Source organism: Mobula hypostoma, chromosome 22 (genome assembly GCF_963921235.1).
Source record: "Mobula hypostoma chromosome 22, sMobHyp1.1, whole genome shotgun sequence".
NCBI classification, from domain to species: Eukaryota; Metazoa; Chordata; class Chondrichthyes; order Myliobatiformes; family Myliobatidae; genus Mobula; species Mobula hypostoma.
Genome location: NC_086118.1, coordinates 52,515,065 through 52,535,015, shown reverse-complemented (window position 1 = coordinate 52,535,015; position 19,951 = coordinate 52,515,065). Strand labels below are relative to the sequence as shown.

The following is a 19,951-nucleotide window of genomic DNA, read 5'->3' as shown; positions in this document are numbered from 1 at the left end:
TCTACGGCCGTACTGTTGAAAGTATCCTGACTGGTTTCATCATGGTCCGGTAGAAAATGCAGGAACATTAAGCTGCAGAGGGTAGTGAACACATCCAATCCGCCACGGGCACATAGCTTCCCACCATCGGTAGTATCTGTAGGAGGCACTGCCTCAAGAATGTAAAATCTATCCTCACCATCCAGACCATGCCATCTTCTCACACCTACCATCAACCCCAACCTGATGCACCACCAGGTTCAAGAACAGTTACTTCCCTTCAAGCTTTATAGCACGGTACAGGCCCTTCGGCCCACAATGTTGTGCCAACCTCCTCTCAGATCAATCTGACTCTTCCTTCCCACATAGCCCTCCATTTTCCTATCATCCATGTGCCTGTCCAAGAGCTTCTTCTATGCTCCTAATGCATCTGCCTCTACTGCCACGGCTGACCCATCACTCTCTGTATCTTTATCTTTTATCAGAGAAGCTGCAGTGCAGACGGACAATGACGGGCAAAGCTGTAATGAAGCAGTTTGTAAGGTGAAGAGAACAGTGTAAAGATCTCCAGTGTGTGATACGGCATAGAACATGGAACACCACAGGACCATACAGACCCCTCAGCCCACGATGAATCTAACCCTTTCATCCTACACAGCCCTCCATTTTCCTATCATCCATGTGCTTATCTGAGTCTCTTAAATACCACCACCCTTGGGTGGGTTCCACGCACCCACCACTCTCTGCGTAAAAAACTTACTTCTGACATCCCCCCCCCCACACCCATGCACCTTAAACCCATGCCCCCTCATATTAGCCATTTCCACCCTGGGAAAAAGGTCTCTGGCTGTCCATTCTAACTACACCATCTTATCATCTTGTATACCTAAGCCCTTAAGCTATAGGAGCAGAATTAGGCCAGTTGGCTCTTCAAGCCTGCTCCGTCATTTCATCATGGCTGATCCAATTTTCCACGGTCCCAAATCTCCTACCTTCTCCCTGTATCTCTTCTTGCCTTGACTAATCAAGAATCTACCAACCTCTGCCTTAAATATGCCCAATGACAGCCTCCACAGCTACCTGCAGCAATGAATTCCACAGATTTGTCACTCTCTAGCTAAAGAAATTCCTCTTCATCTCCATTCTAAAAGGACGACCTTCTATTTTGAGGCTGTGTCCTCTGATCTTAGATTCCTCCACAATAGGAAACATTCCTCCATATCCAGTCTATCGAAGCCTTTCAACATTTGATAGATTTCAATGGGGTCGCCCCTCATTCTTCTGAATTCCAGTGAAGAACCCCTATCAAGTTACCTCTCATCGTCCTTCACTACAAAGGGGAAAGCCAAAGCTCGCTCAAGCATGAGGCTGAGGTACACAGAACTGAAAGGCTGTGGAAGAGGCAGGGACCAACCTTTTTCATCAGCATGTAGATGTGAGTTTGGGCAGCATCCAGCACATAGCGATGAGGGTTTTGCAGACCCTTCACCGTGATCTCCATGGTCCTGCCATCAATGTTTATCCAGCGTCTTGCTCCCTGTGCCAGGAAGGTCCTGAATCCAAAGGAGAGATAACAATAAGACATAGGAGCAGAATTAGGCCACTTGACCCATTGGATCTCCTCCACCATTCCATCAGGGCTGATTTATTATCCCTCTCCCTGTATCTTTTGACACCCTTACTAATCAAGAACCTATCAACCTCGGCTTTAAATATACCCAGTGACTTGGCCTCCACAGCTGTCTGTGGCAATTAATTCCACAGATTCACTACCTTCTACCTGGAGAAATTCCTTCTCCTTTCTGTTCTAAACTGATGTCCATCTATTCCAAGGCTGTTCCCTCGGCTACCCCACTATTGGACACATCCTCTGCACGTGCACTCGATCTAGGCCTTTCAATATTCAATAGGTTTCACTGGGATCTCTCCGCAACTTTCTAAACTCCAGTGAGTACAGGCCGAGAGCCATCAAGCGCTCCTCAAAAATTAACCCTTTCATTCCCAGGATAACTCTCGTGAACTGTCTCTGGACCCTCTCCAATGCCAGCACATCCATTCTTAGATGAGGGGCCCGATACGGCTTGCAATATTTCAGTTGTGGTCAGACCAGTGCTTTATAAAGCCTCAGCATTACATCCTTACTTCTATATTCTAGTCACTGGGGGAATGAATGCTAACATTGCATTTGCCTTAGTGAGAGGATGGGGAGAGGACGAGGTGCCAGTGAGACTGTCCAAAGCTGCCCTTCCTCTTCTGTTATTGTCAGCATAGCTTCCCCAGCCTTGAGCATCCGCCACTCACACATCAGCTTGGACCTTACAGCTGTTGTTGGAGGTATGAGACGCAGATGTCTGGTTTATTTTACAGGACAATCAGCTCTTATCGTGCTCCTGTTCCATAACTCACTTTTTGTATTGAATCAATGTGTTTGTCAAAGAGCGGTCGAGCTGTACAACACAGAAACTGGCCCTTAGAGTCACATGGTGCAGTTGTTGTGGGATCTTCACGCCAACTCACTTGTAGATCTCCTCGGCCTTCTCCTTGACCTTTGACTGCTCCCCGTACTTCAAGTCTTCGCAAGCCTCCCAGAAGGCCAGATTCTCTCCTGTGATGTAAAAGCTTGTCAATTCACATTTGGCAAACTCTGAACCACCAGCACAATTAGCAGTTTAGAGGAAATGGAATCGCACTGAGTTACAGCAGTTGGGCTAGCGGAAATTCACTCTTACGGAATTTGAATTTGAAAAAAATCTGAGTTATGCAAAAAACAATTCACCCTTGTAGAATTTACGTGATGTAGCGTTTGGTAGGTTAATTGGTCATTGTAAGTTGTCTCACGACTGTGCTTGGGTTAAATTGGGGCTTGCTGGGAGGTGCAGCTCAAAGGGCTGGAAGGGCTGTTCACAATAAGTAAGTAAATAAATAAATTTAGTTAATAAACACAAAATATTAAAGAAGCAACTAATTTTGTCAAGGATTCCTGTTAGAAAGAGATCACGATACAGGCAGTTGCCTAGAAATGCCACCCCTCTATAATGTGGGAAATACGCCGTATTTTCAAACATTTCAAAAGGGCGGCACTATCGTGTAGTGGTTAGGGTAACACTGTTACAGCGTCAGCAGTCCGGGTTCAATTCTGCCACTCTTGTAAGGAGTTTGTACGTTCTGCCCATGACCAAGTGGGTTTCCTCCCAGTGCTCCTGTTTCCTCCCACAGTCCGAAGATGTACATAGGTTAATCGGTCACAGGGGCGTAATTGGGCGGAAGGGCCTGTTACCGCGCTGTAAGGCTAAATAATTTTTTTCAAATATTGCACTAAATACAATAACTGGCACAGAAACAAGTCTCTGGGCCTGGCCTTAGTGTATGCTGCCTGGCCTTAGTGTATGCTGCCTGGCCTCAGTGTATGCTGTAGTATGATTGGAAGACCGAGCCTGGCCTCAGTGAATGCTGCGGTGTGATTGGCAGACCAGGACTGGCCTCAGTGTATGCTACAGTACGATTGGCAGTCCAGGCCTGACCTCAGTGTATGCTCTAGTATGACTGGAAGACCGGGCCCGGCCTCAGTGAATGCTGCAGTATGATTGGAAGACTGGGCCTGGCCTCACAGTATATTACAGGGACAGAGTGGTATTGATACCACAGCTCCAGTGACCCAGGATCGATCCTGATCTCCACCGTTGTCCGTGTGGAATTTGCATGTTTTCCCTGAGAACAGGTGGATTTCTTCTTGATGTTCTGGCTTCCTCACACTCCCCAAAGTCGTGCAGGTAGGCCCTGGTGTCGGTCAGTGACAAAAGAACCAGATTGGGAGCTGATGGCGTGTGAGACTATAACTATGTGGAAATAAGGAGTGGTTGTTGGGTGGTGGGGTGGAGCTACGTCTCTACCAAAGGAGGTGTAAGGTGCTCCTTCCCTCCGCTAGCCTGCAGGTCACCCTTGTAGCACCTGCTTAGCCCCCGATCAGGGTGACATGAAGCCATGGGCTCAGGTGATGGATGGTCATACGAGCAGCTGGTGCATATCACAAGTCCTGGTTATGCGACCACTGACGCCAAGCAGACAATCTCTGAAGAGTATTGATAATGGCTGGGGTCACCTGTCTTGTAAAGACACTGCCCAGAAGGTGGCAGTGACAAACCACTTCTGTAGAAAAATTTGCCAAGAACAATCCTGGTCATAGGAAGACCACGATCGCCCAGGTCATACGACACGGTACAGAACTAATAAACGAAGGAGGGGATGGGACTGATTCAGGACATTGCTATAAGGGAGCACGGAGCAGTCAAGACCACTCCTACACTACAACCGATTCTACCCTAGTCTCCAAAGACTCTCCCCAATCCCCCCACATAAGCTAAGTTTTTCTTTATAGGGTGAATGATAGGTGAGTGGAATACACTGCCAGCGGTAATGGCAGAGGCAGATATATTAGGGATGAAATTAAGACAGCCATATGGATGAAAGAAAAATAGGAGGCCTATGTGGGAGGGAAGGGTTAAACTGATCTTCGAGTAGGTTAAAAAGTCAGCACCACATCGTGGGCCGAAGGGCCTGTACTGTGCTGTTCTATGTTCTACAAAGCTGACCACAAATTATAAATACAAGAGATTCTGCAGATGCTAGAGATCTTGAGTAACACACACACAATGCTGGGGATCTCAGCAGGTCAACATCTATGGAAGGGAATAAACAGTCAGCGTTTTGGTCTGAGACACCCCGCCGTATCTCTCCTCCTCGCTCCTTTAACCGAATTTAACCGAGCTGCGCGTACGTACCGCTGAATTCCTTCTTGAGGAAGAGCTCGAAGTTCTGCCGGCCCCTGGGGTCCCTCATCAGCTCGCGGAAGCTGAACGTCCACCTCTCCACCCGCAGCCTGGTCGGGTTCTCCACCCTGCGGAGGGACAACAAACAGGCCTGAGACGAGCCGCAAGCCCCAACAACTCCTGCCGGCCTCCAGCCGTAGGAAGTGAGCTGATACACTTCAGGGAGCAGTGTCTCAGAAAGGCAGTGTCCATCATTAAGGACCCCCATCACCCAGGGCATGCCCTTTTCTCACTGATACCATCAGGGAGGAGGTACAGAAGCCTGTAGGCACACACTCAGCAATTCAGGACCAGCTTCTTCCCCTATGCCATCTGTTTCCTAAATGGACATTGAATCCGTGAACACTACCTCACTTTTTTAAATATATATTATTTCTGTTTGTGCATGATTTTTAATCTATTCAATATACATGTACCGTAATTCATTTATTTATTCTAGATTATGTATTGCATTGAACTGCTGCTGCTAAGTTAACAAATCTCACAACACATACCGGTGATAATAAACCTGATTCTGATAACTACTTACATCGGGGTGTTGATTTCCCAGATCATCGTATCATCAGTAATCCAGGGGTTGCTGGGAAGGCACCCTGACATTATGGGGTCGTGGGTGAAATACTGCTCACAATATTTCAAAATCCTGAGGGAAGGAGGAACAGTAACAGTATTAATCCTTGCCACAGTACAACTCAGACCGTGAAATTATTGCACGTCAAAGTAAGTGCTGTATCTTCCACTGAATGTTAAACTAATGTATATAATATATACCAAGATGAAATATATCACATCTACATATTTCCTGTGCATTCTTACTAATTTTACACAATTCGTAATGTTACGTAATTTTATTCATTCATAAGGCCAGTGATGTTGTGGGGATGGAACTGGACTCTCTGACGGTGGTGTCTGAAAAGAGGATGCTGTCCAAGTTGCACGCCATCTTGGACAATGTCTCCCATCCACTACATAATGGACTGGTTGGGCACAGGAGTACATTCAACCAGAGACTTATTCCACCGAGATGCAACACTGAGCGTCATAGGAAGTCATTCCTGCCTGTGGCCATCAAACTTTACAACTCCTCCCTTGGAGGGTCAGACACCCTGAGCCAATAGGCTGGTCCTGGACTTATTTCATAATTTACTGGCATAATTTACATATTATTATTTAATTATTTATGGTTTTATATGGCTATATTTATACTCTGTTCTTGGTTGGTGCAACTGTAACGAAATCAAATTTCCCTCGGGATCAATAAAGTATGACTATGACTATGACAATATAACTTCACACATCCTGATTTGTAAAGAGTATTTCCTTTTGAAATATTGTGGAATATTGGTAGCTCAGGCTGGCTATTTGGTTGATCGCCGAGCTTGGCAAAATGTTTGCAGATGTTTTGGCTCTAACCGAGAAGCAATCATCAGTGTGCCATTGAGGGTGTTGTCGCTCAGAATGCCAGTTTATATACTCCTCCAGGGTTGGTATTCTGAGGAGACAACACTCTCAACTGTGCACTGATGATGGCTTCTCAATAAGAGCAGAAACATCTGCAAATGTTTTGCCAAGCTCGGCGATCAACCAGACTTCCAAAGAGTATTTCCTACGTAAACAGTCACATTGCAGTCACACTATCTCACCAATGGTGGCACCTCGCGACACCCGTCTGTGCACTCAGTCCCTTACACTCTGGCTCATCTAATGTAGGTACAGTCATGGGGTGATACAGTACAGAAACAGGCCCTTCTGCCCCAACCATCTATGCTGACCAAGGTGTGTATCTAAAGAGTCCTATTTGCCTGTGTTTGTCTCAACCAGGGGTTCCCACACTTCTTTGTGCCATGAACTCCTACTATTAGCCGAGGGGGTCTGTGGACCCTAGGCTGGGGGTTCTAGCTCTAAAACTTTCCTATTCATGAACCTGTCCAAACATTACACCTGTACCTGCCCCTACCCCTCCAGTGGCAGCTTAGTCCACGTACACACAAACCACTGTGCGAACAGCTGTCCTCAGATCCCCTTTAAACCTTTCCCCTCTTACCTCGGACCCCATCCTAACATGGGAAATAGACATTGACAGTCCACCCTCTCGATGCCCCTCACAATTGTATAAGCCTCTGTGAGGTCACCCCTCAGCCTCCTTCACTCCACAGGACTGAACCCCCACCTGCCCAGTCTCTCCTAAGAATCCAGACCACCAGCGTTGCTTCAACTTCGCGAGCAGTCCTGCAAGCAGTGAGGAGTCGAAGGGAACAGCAGCAACTTAACACCTCTCCCAAGTGAAGCAGGTACTTACCCTCCCAGTGAGACGGAGGACTTCACTCGGGACCTCACCAGCGCTTGTTGATAGTACATGATCTAACACAGAGAAACAACAGTTCCCATAAGGATTGTTCCATAATGCTACAAACTCAGGGATTTATACAACATATACAACAGTTCATCTCTGTGTGACAGGAGAACACACATCATAGTACAATAGTCTCTGCTTTATTATTCCATACATTATTATTGTACATCAGTACACTATTTTTTTATTTTTACACTATTACTATTCAGTTTTTATTATTAGTTATGTTTGCACACTGCTAAGAGTGTTTTTAAATGTTGCTGATGTAACAAAAGAATTTCTCACTCAGGGTCAATAAAGTATTATTATGATTATTACTTAAACTATAGGCAGGGCGATAGCGTAGCGGTTAGTGTGACACCACTTAGTGTTGGCACGTGGCGAAGTGGTTAAGGCGTCGGTCTAGTGATCTGAAGGTCACTAGTTCAAGCCTCAGCTGAGGCAGTGTGTTGTGTCCTTGAGCAAGGCACTTAACCGCACGTTGCTCTGCAATGACACCGGTGCCAAGCTGTGTGGGTCCTAATGCCCTTCCCTTGGACAACATCGGTGGCGTGGAGAGGGGAGACTTGCAGCATGGGCAACTGCCGGTCTTCCGTACAACCTTGCCCAGGCCTGCGCCCTGAAAACCTTCCAAGACGCAAATCCATGGTCTCATGAGACTAACGGATGCCTATAACTACAGCGACAGTGACCCAGGTTCAATTCCGCTGTTGTTTGTACGCTCTCCCCGTGACCGGCTGGGTCTCTCCCACATTCCAAAAGACATATGGATTAGGGTTAGTGAGCGGTGGCCGAGCTATTTTGGCGCCAGAAGCATGACGGCGCTTGCGGGCTGCTCCCTGCACATGCTCGGACGTTGTTGCTCGTTGATGCAACTGACGCATTTCGAAGTACCTGTATATGTGACAAATATCTATCGTCTAAAACCATTTCTGAACTAATTCCTGACAGCAGGTCAAACCCAGCGTGTGTGGCCTGAAACTCTGTCCCTGTGACGCCGCTGCAACATGTTTCTCATTGCACTCGAGCCTCAACGTACTGGTGCACCGGAGAAGAGACTCGACTCGAATCCAGTTTCACAATCCAGACACTACAAACTTGGCACCACCAAAATAGACTGCCAGCTTTTAGGAAGAGATGGGCTGTTATCAATGCAGTCCTCACGGGAGGAAATGTGTGGAGGCTGGAGCTAGGCAGGGACAGCAACAGAGGACTCATGAAGGGGTTAATTGTCTTAGAAAGTAAATAAGTGTCCAAAGGTAGGAGCCTCTGTCCATCACAATTAACCCTTCCTAACCACAGGAGTGAAGCTAGCAGATTGGCAGACAGCGAACATGGTACAATTGGTTAAAAAGACTAAATCAATTAATTACTGGCTTGTTAACTTCAGTGGTGTGAAAACTATTGCAACCAATGAAGATGGACAGTATAAAAAGGGGTGGATTAACCAGGGCCATTCAACACAGACTGGACAAGGGAAGGCTATGTCTGACGAAACCAAGATAACAGGGAGGGTCAACGGGGGCAGGGGGTGGTGGTGCAGTTCTCAAAAGCTTTGCTAAAGTCTACACAGATGTAAAGTCTACCTCTATGTAGATTTAGGCAAAACTTTAGACCAGCTACCATATACAAGTCAGTCAATAAAGTGAAATCCCTTGGAGAGTGGCAAATTGGACCAGAATTGGCTCAGTGGCTATAAATGGAAGCCTCAATGCTCAGTCTTCCCTTTCTGGAATGGTTTATATCTAAGTCAGTGATGAGGTTTGCTGAGGGTATAACAATTCTCTGTGATTCATGGGGGGGGGGAAGGTTTGGACTGCAGGAAGCTGAAATTAAATGCTGGAGACACTCAGCATCTGTGGGGAAAGAAACAGCGTAATGCTTTAAGTCTGGGACCTTGTGAAATCCGTTTCTCTTTCCACAGATGCTGCCTCGCCTGAATAGTGTTTCCGGTGTTTTTGGCTTTTATTTCAGATTTACAGCATCTGCTGTTATTGTTTTAATTTTCAGGGGGATTTAGATGGCCAGGTGAGTGGGATAGGAAAGTAACAAGTGGAATTTAATCGAGAGGAGCATGAGGTGGTGTGTTTGCGAAGGAACCCCATTAAATGGGAGAATACCAAGTGGTGTGGAGAGACAAGATAAGGGAGTCAGATTGAAAGTCCAGGGATCCTTAAAGGTAAAGAAGGAAGCTACAGGGAAGGGAATATTTTCCTTTGTTAGTGAAGGCATTGGGTTGAACGCAAGAACAGGGAGGTGATGCAGCATCATACATCACCAGTTAGGCTTGAGTGCTGGCTACAGGCCTACTCACCATTTTACAGGAGAAACCTAATTAGAGAGGGTATGTAGCAGATCTACAGAGATATTGGTGGACACAGACCATGAGGCCAGACTTGAAAGGCTGGGAACTTCCCATCAGACCATATGTCATAGGATCAGAATTAGGCCATTCAGCCCATCTAGTCTGCTCCACCATTCTATCGTGACTGATTTACTATCTCCCTCAACCCCATTCTCCTTCCCTTGTAACATTTGATGCCCTGACTAATCAAGAACCTATCAGCTTTCACTTTAAGAACACCCGATGACTTGGCCTCCACAATCGTCTCTGGCAATGAATTCCACAGATTCGCCACCGTCTGGCTAAAGAAACTCCTCCTCATCTCTGTTCTAAAGGGATGTCCTTCTATTCTGGGACTGTACCATCTGGTTCTAGACTACAGGAAAGGGCCTTTCTACTTTGCAACGAGGGAAGTTGAGCAACATTCCCTCCAATTTTATTTTTTACAGCTGCACAGACCAACCACTGCTCTGAGCGAGAAAATTTTACACAGCCTGAAACCTGCGCGGCACTTTATGTAAAAGAAAACGCAAGCCACGCGGCAACAAAGGCTACGTGCACGGGAGCATTTCAGTCACCGCGCAGCCGCACACCACAGAGGGAACAGTGAAGTTGAGGGAGGACTCCACTGAGGGGTGGGCAGTCTACTTTTGGAGGACTTGTTTCCCTTACCACAGAGTTCAAAACATGAGTAACGTGGTGTACAGAAGGAATGGAGGGGAGATGATGGAAATGCCCTCACTCCAAGGGAGCTGGATGTCTGAAAAGGTAGAGAGGTAAGAACATTCACCACTTTCACACAGAGCTAGCTGTGTGCTTGGAGAGACAGGGGTACAGACCCATAAACCAGAAAACCAGGATTTGTTCCCAACAGACACAGGTGTGATGGGCTGAATGGCCTCCAGTCGCATAAATTTCCTTTAATTCTATTTTGGATTAAATAAACCACAACAATCTGTACTCCCATCTGAATTTTACAGGAAATTGCCCTCCCCAGAAATGAACCAACGTACAAACCACAATACCTACCTCCCTCCTGTAAGAGTCATAGGTCTTTCTCTGGTGGAGAAAAAGAATTGCGAAGTAATTAATAGTAATGTAACAAAAAGACATCTTCACATGCAGTGCACGGGGCCAGAACGGAGATCTGACTTCGGGTGTTCTTGACTCTGCTGACTACTTCAGTGCTAGTGCTCTCTGTGAATGTTAAATCGTTTGCAATTAAGCTACTGAGTGTGCGCAAAAAATTATCTCTTACTTTTAATTAAAGGCATTTGTTGGGGAACTTTAAGTTAAAGGCAGGAGTTACTGGAGAACTTTGATCTCTGACTTTGGGAGTTGTGGTGGCAGTCCAGTACAGTGAGTTTTTAAGCAACCACACACACACACAAAATGCTGGAGGAACTCAGCAGGCCAGGCAGCATCCATGGAAAGGAGAGTAGCTGACGTTTTGGGCCAAGACCCTTCAGCAGGACTGGAGAAAAACAGATGAGGAGTCAGAGTTAGAAGGTGGGGGGAGGGGAGGAAGAAACACGAGGTGATAGGTGAAACTGGGAAGGGGGCAAAGTAAAGAGCTGGGAAGTTGATTGGTGAGAGAGATACAAGGCTGAAGGAGGGGGAATCTAATAGGAGAGGACAGAAGGCCATGGAGGAAAGAAAAGGGGGAGGAGCCTTCTGTCCTCTCCTTTCAGACTTCCCCTTCTCCAGCCCTGTATCTCTTTCACCAATTAACTTCCCAGCTCTTTACTTCACCCCTCCCCCTCCCGGTTTCACCTATCACCTTGTGTTTCTTACTCCCTCTGCAACCTTCTAACTCTACTCCTCATCTTTTTCTCTCCAGTCCTGCTGAAGAGTCTCGGCCCAACTGTACTCTTTTCCATAGATGCTGCCAGCCCTGCTGAGTTCCTCCAGCATCTGCAGATTTTCTCTTGCCAATGAGTTTTTAAAATGTACTTATCTATGGGCAAATCTAAATAACGAGCCATAAGTTACCCTACTCCAATAAAATATGGGTCTACAACTAATTTCTATAGGGGAATAGGAGTTCAATAGGGGAAAAGAGTGTGAAGTAATTCACTTCTGAAGGTTGAATTTGAAGGCAGAGCACAGGGTTAATGTAAGAATTCTTAGCAGTGTGGAAAAGCAGAGGGGTCTTGGATTAGGAGTCCATAGATCTCTCAAAGTCACTGGGCAGGTTGACTGGGTGGTGGTGTATGGCGTGTTGGCCTCTGTTAGTCATGGAGCTGAGTTGGTGAGCTGCAAAGTAAAGCAGCTGCTCTATAAAACCCTGGTTAGACCACGCTTGGAGTATTGTGCACGGCTCTGGTCACCTCATTATATAGGAAGCTTTAGAGAGCGTGCAGAGGAGATTTACCAGGATGCTGCCTGGGTTAGAGAGCATGTCTTATGAGGATGAATTGAGCAAGTGAGGGCTTTTCCCTTTGAAGCAAAAGAGATGAGAGATGACTTGATAGAGGTCACAAGATGACAAGAGGCATAGATAGATTGGACAGCCAGCACAATTTTCCCAGAGTGGAAATAGCTAATACAAAGTACATAATTTTAAAGTGATTGGAGGAAAGTATAGGAGGGGACGTCAGAGGTTAGGTTTCATTTACACAGAAAGTGGTGGGTGCGTGGAACACGCTGCCACGTGTCTTTGTAGAGGCAGATACATTCAGGACATTTAAGAGACTCTTAGATAAGCACACAGATGAAAGAAAAATGGAGGGTTATGTGGGAGGGAAGGGTAGGATTGACCTTCAAGAAAGGTCAGCACAACGTGGTGGGCTGAAGGGCCTGTACTGTTCTATGTTCTATAAATTCTCTACGCACTGGAACAAACACACTGAATATATTTTTTGATCAGACTGTTGTGTGTAGGGTGTGGAGTGCGGGGATTGGGCAGGAGGTAAATTAGTTTCCTATTGATTAAGGTTCATCAAGGCCAATGCTATTGTTACAGCACAGAACCGGCAAAATTCACACAGAGAAGAGGGAAGTGCCTGAGGAATTTTAGAGTCACAGAGCACAGAAACAGGCCCGGCAAAACACAACAGCAGAAAATCCCCTAATATCATCTTCAAAACAGACATCTTCGAAAGGCGATGCCTCAAAAAAGCACCATCCATCATTGACGACCATCACCACCACCACCACCCAGGACATGCCCTCTTCTCATTACTACCATTAGGGTGGAAGTACAGGAACCTGAAGACACTCTGTCAACATCTTAGCAACAGCTTCCTCCCCTCCATCATCAGAATTCTGAATGGTCCATGAATTCATGAACACTACCTCACTAATTTTTGCTCTGTTTTGCACTACTTATTTAATTATATAAAATACGTAAGTATTTATTCTAAATATATACCTATCAGGATCAGATTTAATATCACTGGCATATGTCAGTGATAATAGACCTGATTCTGAAATGTTTTAGTCTTTCCTCTGTCGACTCTGCCCTCTGCTAGTGGGAAGAATAATCGGGGGAGTGATCACCACAAGAGGGCACTGCAGCTGCCCATTCCACATACATCCACCACCCCCCACCAGCTGGGTTCCAGTGGATTCCGGCCAAATTATAGCTTTTATTCGCACGGCTCAAATCTTGCAAACAATCCACAAAACAGCTGCAGAGTCTGGAAACCCTGCTTCAGAGACCTGATAAATAATCATCTGAAAATCCTTTGCCAGAAACAGATCGTTATCCTTAATGCATTTAAACTACTTAAATGGATTGAGTCTTGGCATAAGCCAATTTTTGCAGCAGCTGATAATTTTTAATCAGGGGGCAAAGGCTGCCAGCGATCGTTAACAGTTTTACAGAATCCAACCTTATTCATCTGCATATTCATACATATGGATGAATTAATAAGGTTGTATAGAATAATTACAGTGAAATTTTCTTTATAAGACAAAGATACGGAGATGTGGAAGGGCGTGGATGGGGGGGGGTCGAATCGGAACTCTTAACAGGAGAGAGAAAACGGAACCCACTGAGAGTGAATCAGGTGACAGAGACAATCTGGGCAGAGCAGGGAAATGATACTTTGATGAAATGTCATAATCTGGACCGCTGACTTTCTCTCTCAAGGGTGCTGCTGACCCCGTGAGTCTTTCCAGAATTTCTTTTTTTATTTTGAGTTTCCCATGGGGAGAAAAATTCCCCTTCCCCCCCCCCTTCCCATGGAATGGTTTCAAATTCATCACGTTTCGAATCAGCTCTGTCACAGGCTCAACTCATCCCACCATCGAAGACATCTTCAAAAGACCATGCCTCACGAAGGCAGCGTCCGTCATGGAGAGCCCTCGCTATCCATGCCCTCCTCTCATTGCTACTATCGAGGAGCTGGTACAAGAGCCCGAAGACCCACACTCAATGACTTAGTCACAGCTACGAGATTTCTGAACGGAGGAGAGGGGGAGAGGGAAGAGGGAGGAAGCCAGAGGGAAGAGGCAGAGTGAGCTGGGCAAGAGAGGGGAGAAGGTGCTGAGACAAACCTGTAGGGGAGCCCACTGATATCTAATGAGAGAAAGGGGAGGTGGGGTAGGTCAGGGAGAGAGACAAGGATGCTACACAGTAAAAGATGGTGGTCTTTTGCCTGATGAGAGATCCGTAGATTTGGAGAGGGACAGAGACAGCACACTAATGGACAGGAAGAGTGTGAATGGAAGGACAGTCTGAATGAAGAGTCTGCAAAAGAACAGAAAAAAAATAGAGAGATTTAGTTGCTCGGACTTGCTATCTGCTGCTCTGTACAATAGTACACGGATACTAGGCACAAACTTTACAATGTCAGGCAGCATCTATGGAAATGAATAGACAGTCGACATTTTGGGCCGAGACCCTTCACCAGGTGAGGAGACGAGGAAAGCGGTCAGAGTGGGGAGTAGAGGAAGTGGGAAGGGTGAAGGAAAAGAATTACCGGGAAGGAAAAATTGATGTTCATGCCATCAGGTTGGAGGCTAGGCAGATGGAGTATGAGGGGTTGCTCCTCATCACGGCAGAAGGGGAGGCCGTGGACTAACATGTCGAAACGGGAACTGGGATAGGAATTAAAATGGTTGGCCGCGGGGAGTTCCACTTTTTGCGAATGGAGCGGAGGTGCTCGACAAAGCGGTCCCCCAATCTATGTAAAGTCTCACCAATGTAGGGAAGGATGCATCGGGAGCACCAGATACAATAGACAACGGCAACAGATTCGCAGGTGAAGTGTTGCCTCATCTGGAAAGATTGTTTGGAGATGGCATGAACATCGATTTCTCCTTCTGGTAATTCCACACTCCCCCCTTCCCTCTTCTTGTATTCCCCATCTGGCCTCTTACCTCTTGTCCTCAACCGCCTATCACCTCCCCCTGGTGTCCCTTCTCTTTCCCTTCTTTCCATGATACACTTTCCTTTTCTATCAGATTTCTTCTTCTCCAGCCCTCTGCCTTTTCCACCCATTACCTCCCAGCTTCCTTTTTCAACCCTCCCCCACCCACCTGATTTCACCTATCACCTTCTAGCTACCCTCCTTCCTCTCCCCCCACCTTTTTATTCTGGCATCTTCCCCCTTCCTTTCCAGTCCTGATAGAGGGTCTCAGCCCAAAATGTTGGCTGCTTATTCCCCTCCATAGATGCTGCCTGACCTGCTGAGTTCCTCCAGCATTTTGTGTTGCTCTGGATTTCCAGCATTCTCAGAATCTCTTGTGTTTACAGACTTTATAAGATCAAAGTTTAAACTTATAAGGTCAGAGTGTTATCATTGATCATGTGGTGCGCTGCAGTTCGTGGGATGGTTTCCTGATCTGATTGGTTCCACAGCGCCTCACACCATCCCCCAACGTCTGATTTCTCAACCATCGTCTTGTGACATTAGATCTACAGATTGTTAAACGTTTGTTCTGCAGTTTGAAGACTTCACTTTCGCCATTCAGTGAGACACTGGAGGTCCGTGCTGAAGTTTGGGGGATGACGGAAAGGGTCATCACCTGACAGCACTTCAAGGTCAAAGTAAATCTCAATGTTCACAGTACATTGATGATCAAAGTACATACAGTATACTGTACGTCACCAGATACAACCCTGAGAGCAATGTTCTCTCAGATTTCTTTTTACAGCTCTGAGCAGCAAATTTTTACATAGCCTGAAAACTGCATGGCACTTTAAAATAGTCCTGACGAAGGGTCTCGGCCTGAAACGTCGACTGCACCTCTTCCTACAGATGCTGCCTGGCCTGCTGCGTTCACCAGCAACTTTGATGTGTGTTGGTGGCACTTTAAATGTTTTTTTTATAATATGCGTATTACGGTGCTGGCGTTCAGTGGGCTGGTGATTTATTAACAATGAATTACTAACTTCCATTCTGTGTTTATTGTTGCAATTTGTAGTGCTGTTGTAACTTGAAACACTGACAATGTAAATACTGTAGGTGGAAACTCTGAAATATTTCACAGTTGTGGTACATTTATTATTTAGAAAATTTATGGATTATATTCATTAACATAGTTATTACAGGATATTTCACAATTATATCAATATAGATTTCAACATTATATTAGCATAATTTCAAAATTATATTAACATTATATAGAAGCAAATTCCAGCTGTGTGGCAACAAAGGCTATGTGTGCGGGAGCATTTCAGTTACTATGCGGTCACGTACCCATGCAGCTTCAAGGGAACAGTGCCTGAGATTCACCTTCTTGCAGGCATAGATGGGAATGAAGAAATACTACAAAATTTGTGAAAAACTATAGCTTAACTATAAGATAGCATGGGGCTAAGCACACGGCCTTGTGGTGCATCTTGCTGATGGCGATTGTGCAGGAGATATTGTTGCCAATACGAACTGACTGGTGTCTACAAGTGAGGAAGTCGAGGATTCAGTTACATAAGGAGGTATCAAGGCCCAGGTCTAGGTGTTTGGTAAATAGTTTTGAAGGAATTATAGTGTTAAATGCTGAGCTGTAGTCAATGAAGAACTCCTGATGTATGCATCTTCACTGTCCAGATGTTTCAGGGCTGAGTGAAGAGCCAATAAAAATGGCATCTGCTGTTGACCTGTTGTGATGGTCGGCAAATTGAAGTGGATCCAAGTCGCTTCTGGGGCAGGAGTTGATATGCTTCATCACCAACCTCTCAAAGTAAAACACTTCACCACAGTGGATGTGAGTGCTAGCGTCACTCAGGCAGGTTACCTCGATCGCCTGGGTAGTTGGTCCCTGCTGTCTGTTTCAGAGGGCCCTCAGTTAAAGGGCCAGAGCTGTGGCTCCCACTGACTTTCACTGCAACCCCTCCCCACCCTAAAAACAACATGTATGTACACCCAGTGGTCACTGAGTGTACGTTCATGGTCTTCTGCTGCCACTTCAAGGTTTGACATGTTGTGCATTCAGAGAGGCTCTTCTGCACACCACTGTTGTAACGGGTGGTTATTTGAGTTACTGTTGCCTTCCTGTCAGCTTGAACCCGTGGCCATTCTCCTCTGACCTCTCTCACTAACAAGGCATTTCACACACAGAACTGCTGCTCCCTGGATGTTTTCCTTTTCCACACCATTCTCTCTAAAATCTAGAGATTGATGTGCATGAAAATCCCAGGACATCAGCAGTTTCTGAGATACTCAAACCACCCCATCTGGCACCAGTAACATTCCACAGTCAAAGTGACTTAGATCACATTTCTTGCCCACTCTGATGTTTGGTCTGAACACCAACTGAACCTCTTGACCATGTCTGCATGATTTTCTGCATTGAGTTGCTGCCACATGATTGGCTGATTCGGTATTTGCTTAACAAGCTGGTGTACAGGTGTACCTAATAAAGTGGCCACTGAGCACATACAGACCCTTTGACACTGCAGAATTACCCCAACCCTGTAACAGGAGTGCTGTTAGACAGAGATAAGAACTGTCAAACCAAAGTATGTCTTGCAGTGTACATCTGCCACAAAATCACAAACTTCATGACATGTATCAGTGATAATAAACCCGATTTAGATTCTGATTCTAAGAGCGGAGAGAGGGCTGGAGGGTTGGAGAGGTTTTTGTAGGAAATGTTGGGCCTTGTCACCAAAGACAAGCCCAACCCTAGTGAGGATATAGAGGGGTTGTAGGTCTGGAGTTTATGGAGACAGGGGCAAGACCTCAGAGCATTTCCAACCCATTGTCTAAAGCAATGTGCTAAAGTTCAAAGTACGTTTATTACCAAAGTATGTACATTTATACAACCTTGAGATTTGTCTCCTAACAGGCAGCCACAAGACAAAGAAACCCAATAGAACCCATTGAAAAAAGATCAACAAACATCAGTGCGCAGGAAACAACAAATAGTACAAACAATAAAAATAAGCAAAGAACACAGACAAGCAGAGCACAGACACCTCTGTCGAACACATTGCCAAATATAATGCTGAATTAAACTAAATCTCTTGTGCCTGCATGATCCATATCCATGCGAGTCTAAAAGAGCTTTTTAAACACCACCTCTGGCAATCCGTTCCAGATGCTCCTCTCCACCCTTTTATTCCTGCTTCTGCCCCCTTCCTTTCCAGTCTTGATGATGGGTCTTGACCCAAATCATTGACTGTTTATTCCCCTCCATGGATGCTGCCTAACCTGCTGAGTTCCTCTAGTGTACTTTGTTCATGTTGGTTGACATTTCTTCCCTGGGAAAAAGTCTACCCTCACTATACCTCTCATAATTAGATAACTCATAATTAAGGTGTTGTTGGTGGGCTCAGAGAACACGGAACCTTCTGAATAGATCTAGAAGCTTCAGTCTTGTCCTGGAGGACCTGTGGTGGGACGTCCTCTGATGGAAGGTGACCTACATTAACACTCGGCCCCTGACAACCAAACAACATCATCAGCATCGTGTCCTGTCACGATGTGGAGGAACAGAGCACATCCCAAGCTCCTCACTCACCCACTCAGTCAAGCACCTCTGGACCATTTGTAGGTTCCACATTGACCTCAGAATCCTAGAACATAGGTGGAAGAGGCCACCCTAGACCTTGAGGGCCCAGCAAAGGAGAAGTACAATAGGGACGCACTGCATGGGAGAAGAAACATCAGCTGCAGGGTGGGGAAGTCAGTAGTTTCTGATCGCTGCCCCCCCCAAGGCAGGAGACCTCCACTACTGATTCAGAGGGTCCAAACCTTGAACGTGGTCTCACCTGTTCTACCTTATTCACGTTAGGGTCAGTGGCTCGGTTAATGCCGTAGTCCAGCGCATCCAGGGAGCCCGGCTGTTGGAAAAAGAGACAACGTTAATAAGCAACTTAACTAGTGTGATGAAAGAGGACGTATTCAGGAGCACACAAGGAGATTCCCAATCTTTCATAAAGCAGTGAGCGTAATCAAAGACCCCACCCACCCAAACTTTCATAATCAAAGATCCCACCCACCCTGGACATTTATAATCAAAGATCCCGCCCACCCGGGACGTTTTTAGTCAAAGACCCCGCCCACCCTGGACGTTTATAGTCAAAGACCCCACCCACCCTGGACGTTTATAGTCAAAGATCCCACCCACCCCGGGTATTTATGGTCAAAGATCCCACCCACCCCGGGTATTTATAATCAAAGATCTCACCCACCCTGGACGTTTATAATCAAAGATCCCACCCACCCTGGACGTTCATAGTCAAAGATCCTACCCACCCTGGACATTTATAGTCAAAGATCCCACCCACCCCGGGTATTTATGATCAAAGATCCCACCCACCCTGGACATTTATAGTCAAAGACCCCACCCACCCTGGACATTTATAATCAACGATCTCACCCACTCTGGACATTCTCTCTTCTGTCCTCTCCAGGCAGAAGATACAATAAGACTGGAAGCATGTACAACCAGGCTCAAAGATAACATCCATCCCACTGTTATCAGAGTCTTGAAGAAACCTCTTGTACAGTAAGATAGACTCTTGGCCTCATAATCTACCTTGTTATGATCTTGCACTTCAATCGTTCATCTGTCCTGCACTTTTTAGGTAACTTTTACCCTTTATTCTGAATTGTTATTGTTTTGCCCTATTCTAGCTCAATGCACTGTGTAATGATTTGGTCTGTTGAAACAAAATCAGAGTCAGGTTTAACAAAGACGGGAAAATCCAAAAATCTTGGAAATCCAAAGCAACACACACACAATGCTGGAGGAACTCAGCAAGCCAGGCAGCATCTGTGGAAATGAATCAACAGTCGACACTTCGGGCTGAGACCTTTATTCAGGACTGGAAAGGAAGGGGAGAGATTGGAGTAAGAGGGTGGGGAGGGGAGGAAGAAGTACAAGGTAGTAGGAGATAGGTGAAACTGGGAGAGGGGGAGTGGTGAAGTAAAGAGCTGGGAAGTTGATTTGTTAAAGAGACAAAGAGCTGGAGAAGCGGGAATCTGATAGGAGAGGACAGAAGGCCATGGAAGAAAGCGAAGGGGGAGGAGCACCAGAAGGAGGCGATGGGCA

General features: G+C 46.0%; 1 protein-coding gene across 1 annotated transcript in view; it reads right to left on the bottom strand.

Moving 5' to 3' along the window:
* The window catches only part of rgs9b (regulator of G protein signaling 9b), a 96,481-nt gene that overhangs the window by 27,578 nt on the left and 48,952 nt on the right, over positions 1-19,951 (bottom strand). Inside the window, exons 9-15 of the mRNA XM_063030594.1 lie at positions 18,666-18,737; positions 10,532-10,561; positions 7,105-7,166; positions 5,335-5,448; positions 4,758-4,873; positions 2,497-2,584; positions 1,394-1,532 (exon numbers count right to left, since the gene is read on the bottom strand). Coding sequence (XP_062886664.1) covers positions 1,394-1,532; positions 2,497-2,584; positions 4,758-4,873; positions 5,335-5,448; positions 7,105-7,166; positions 10,532-10,561; positions 18,666-18,737 — 621 coding nt within the window. The remainder of the gene's footprint in view (positions 1-1,393; positions 1,533-2,496; positions 2,585-4,757; positions 4,874-5,334; positions 5,449-7,104; positions 7,167-10,531; positions 10,562-18,665; positions 18,738-19,951) is intronic.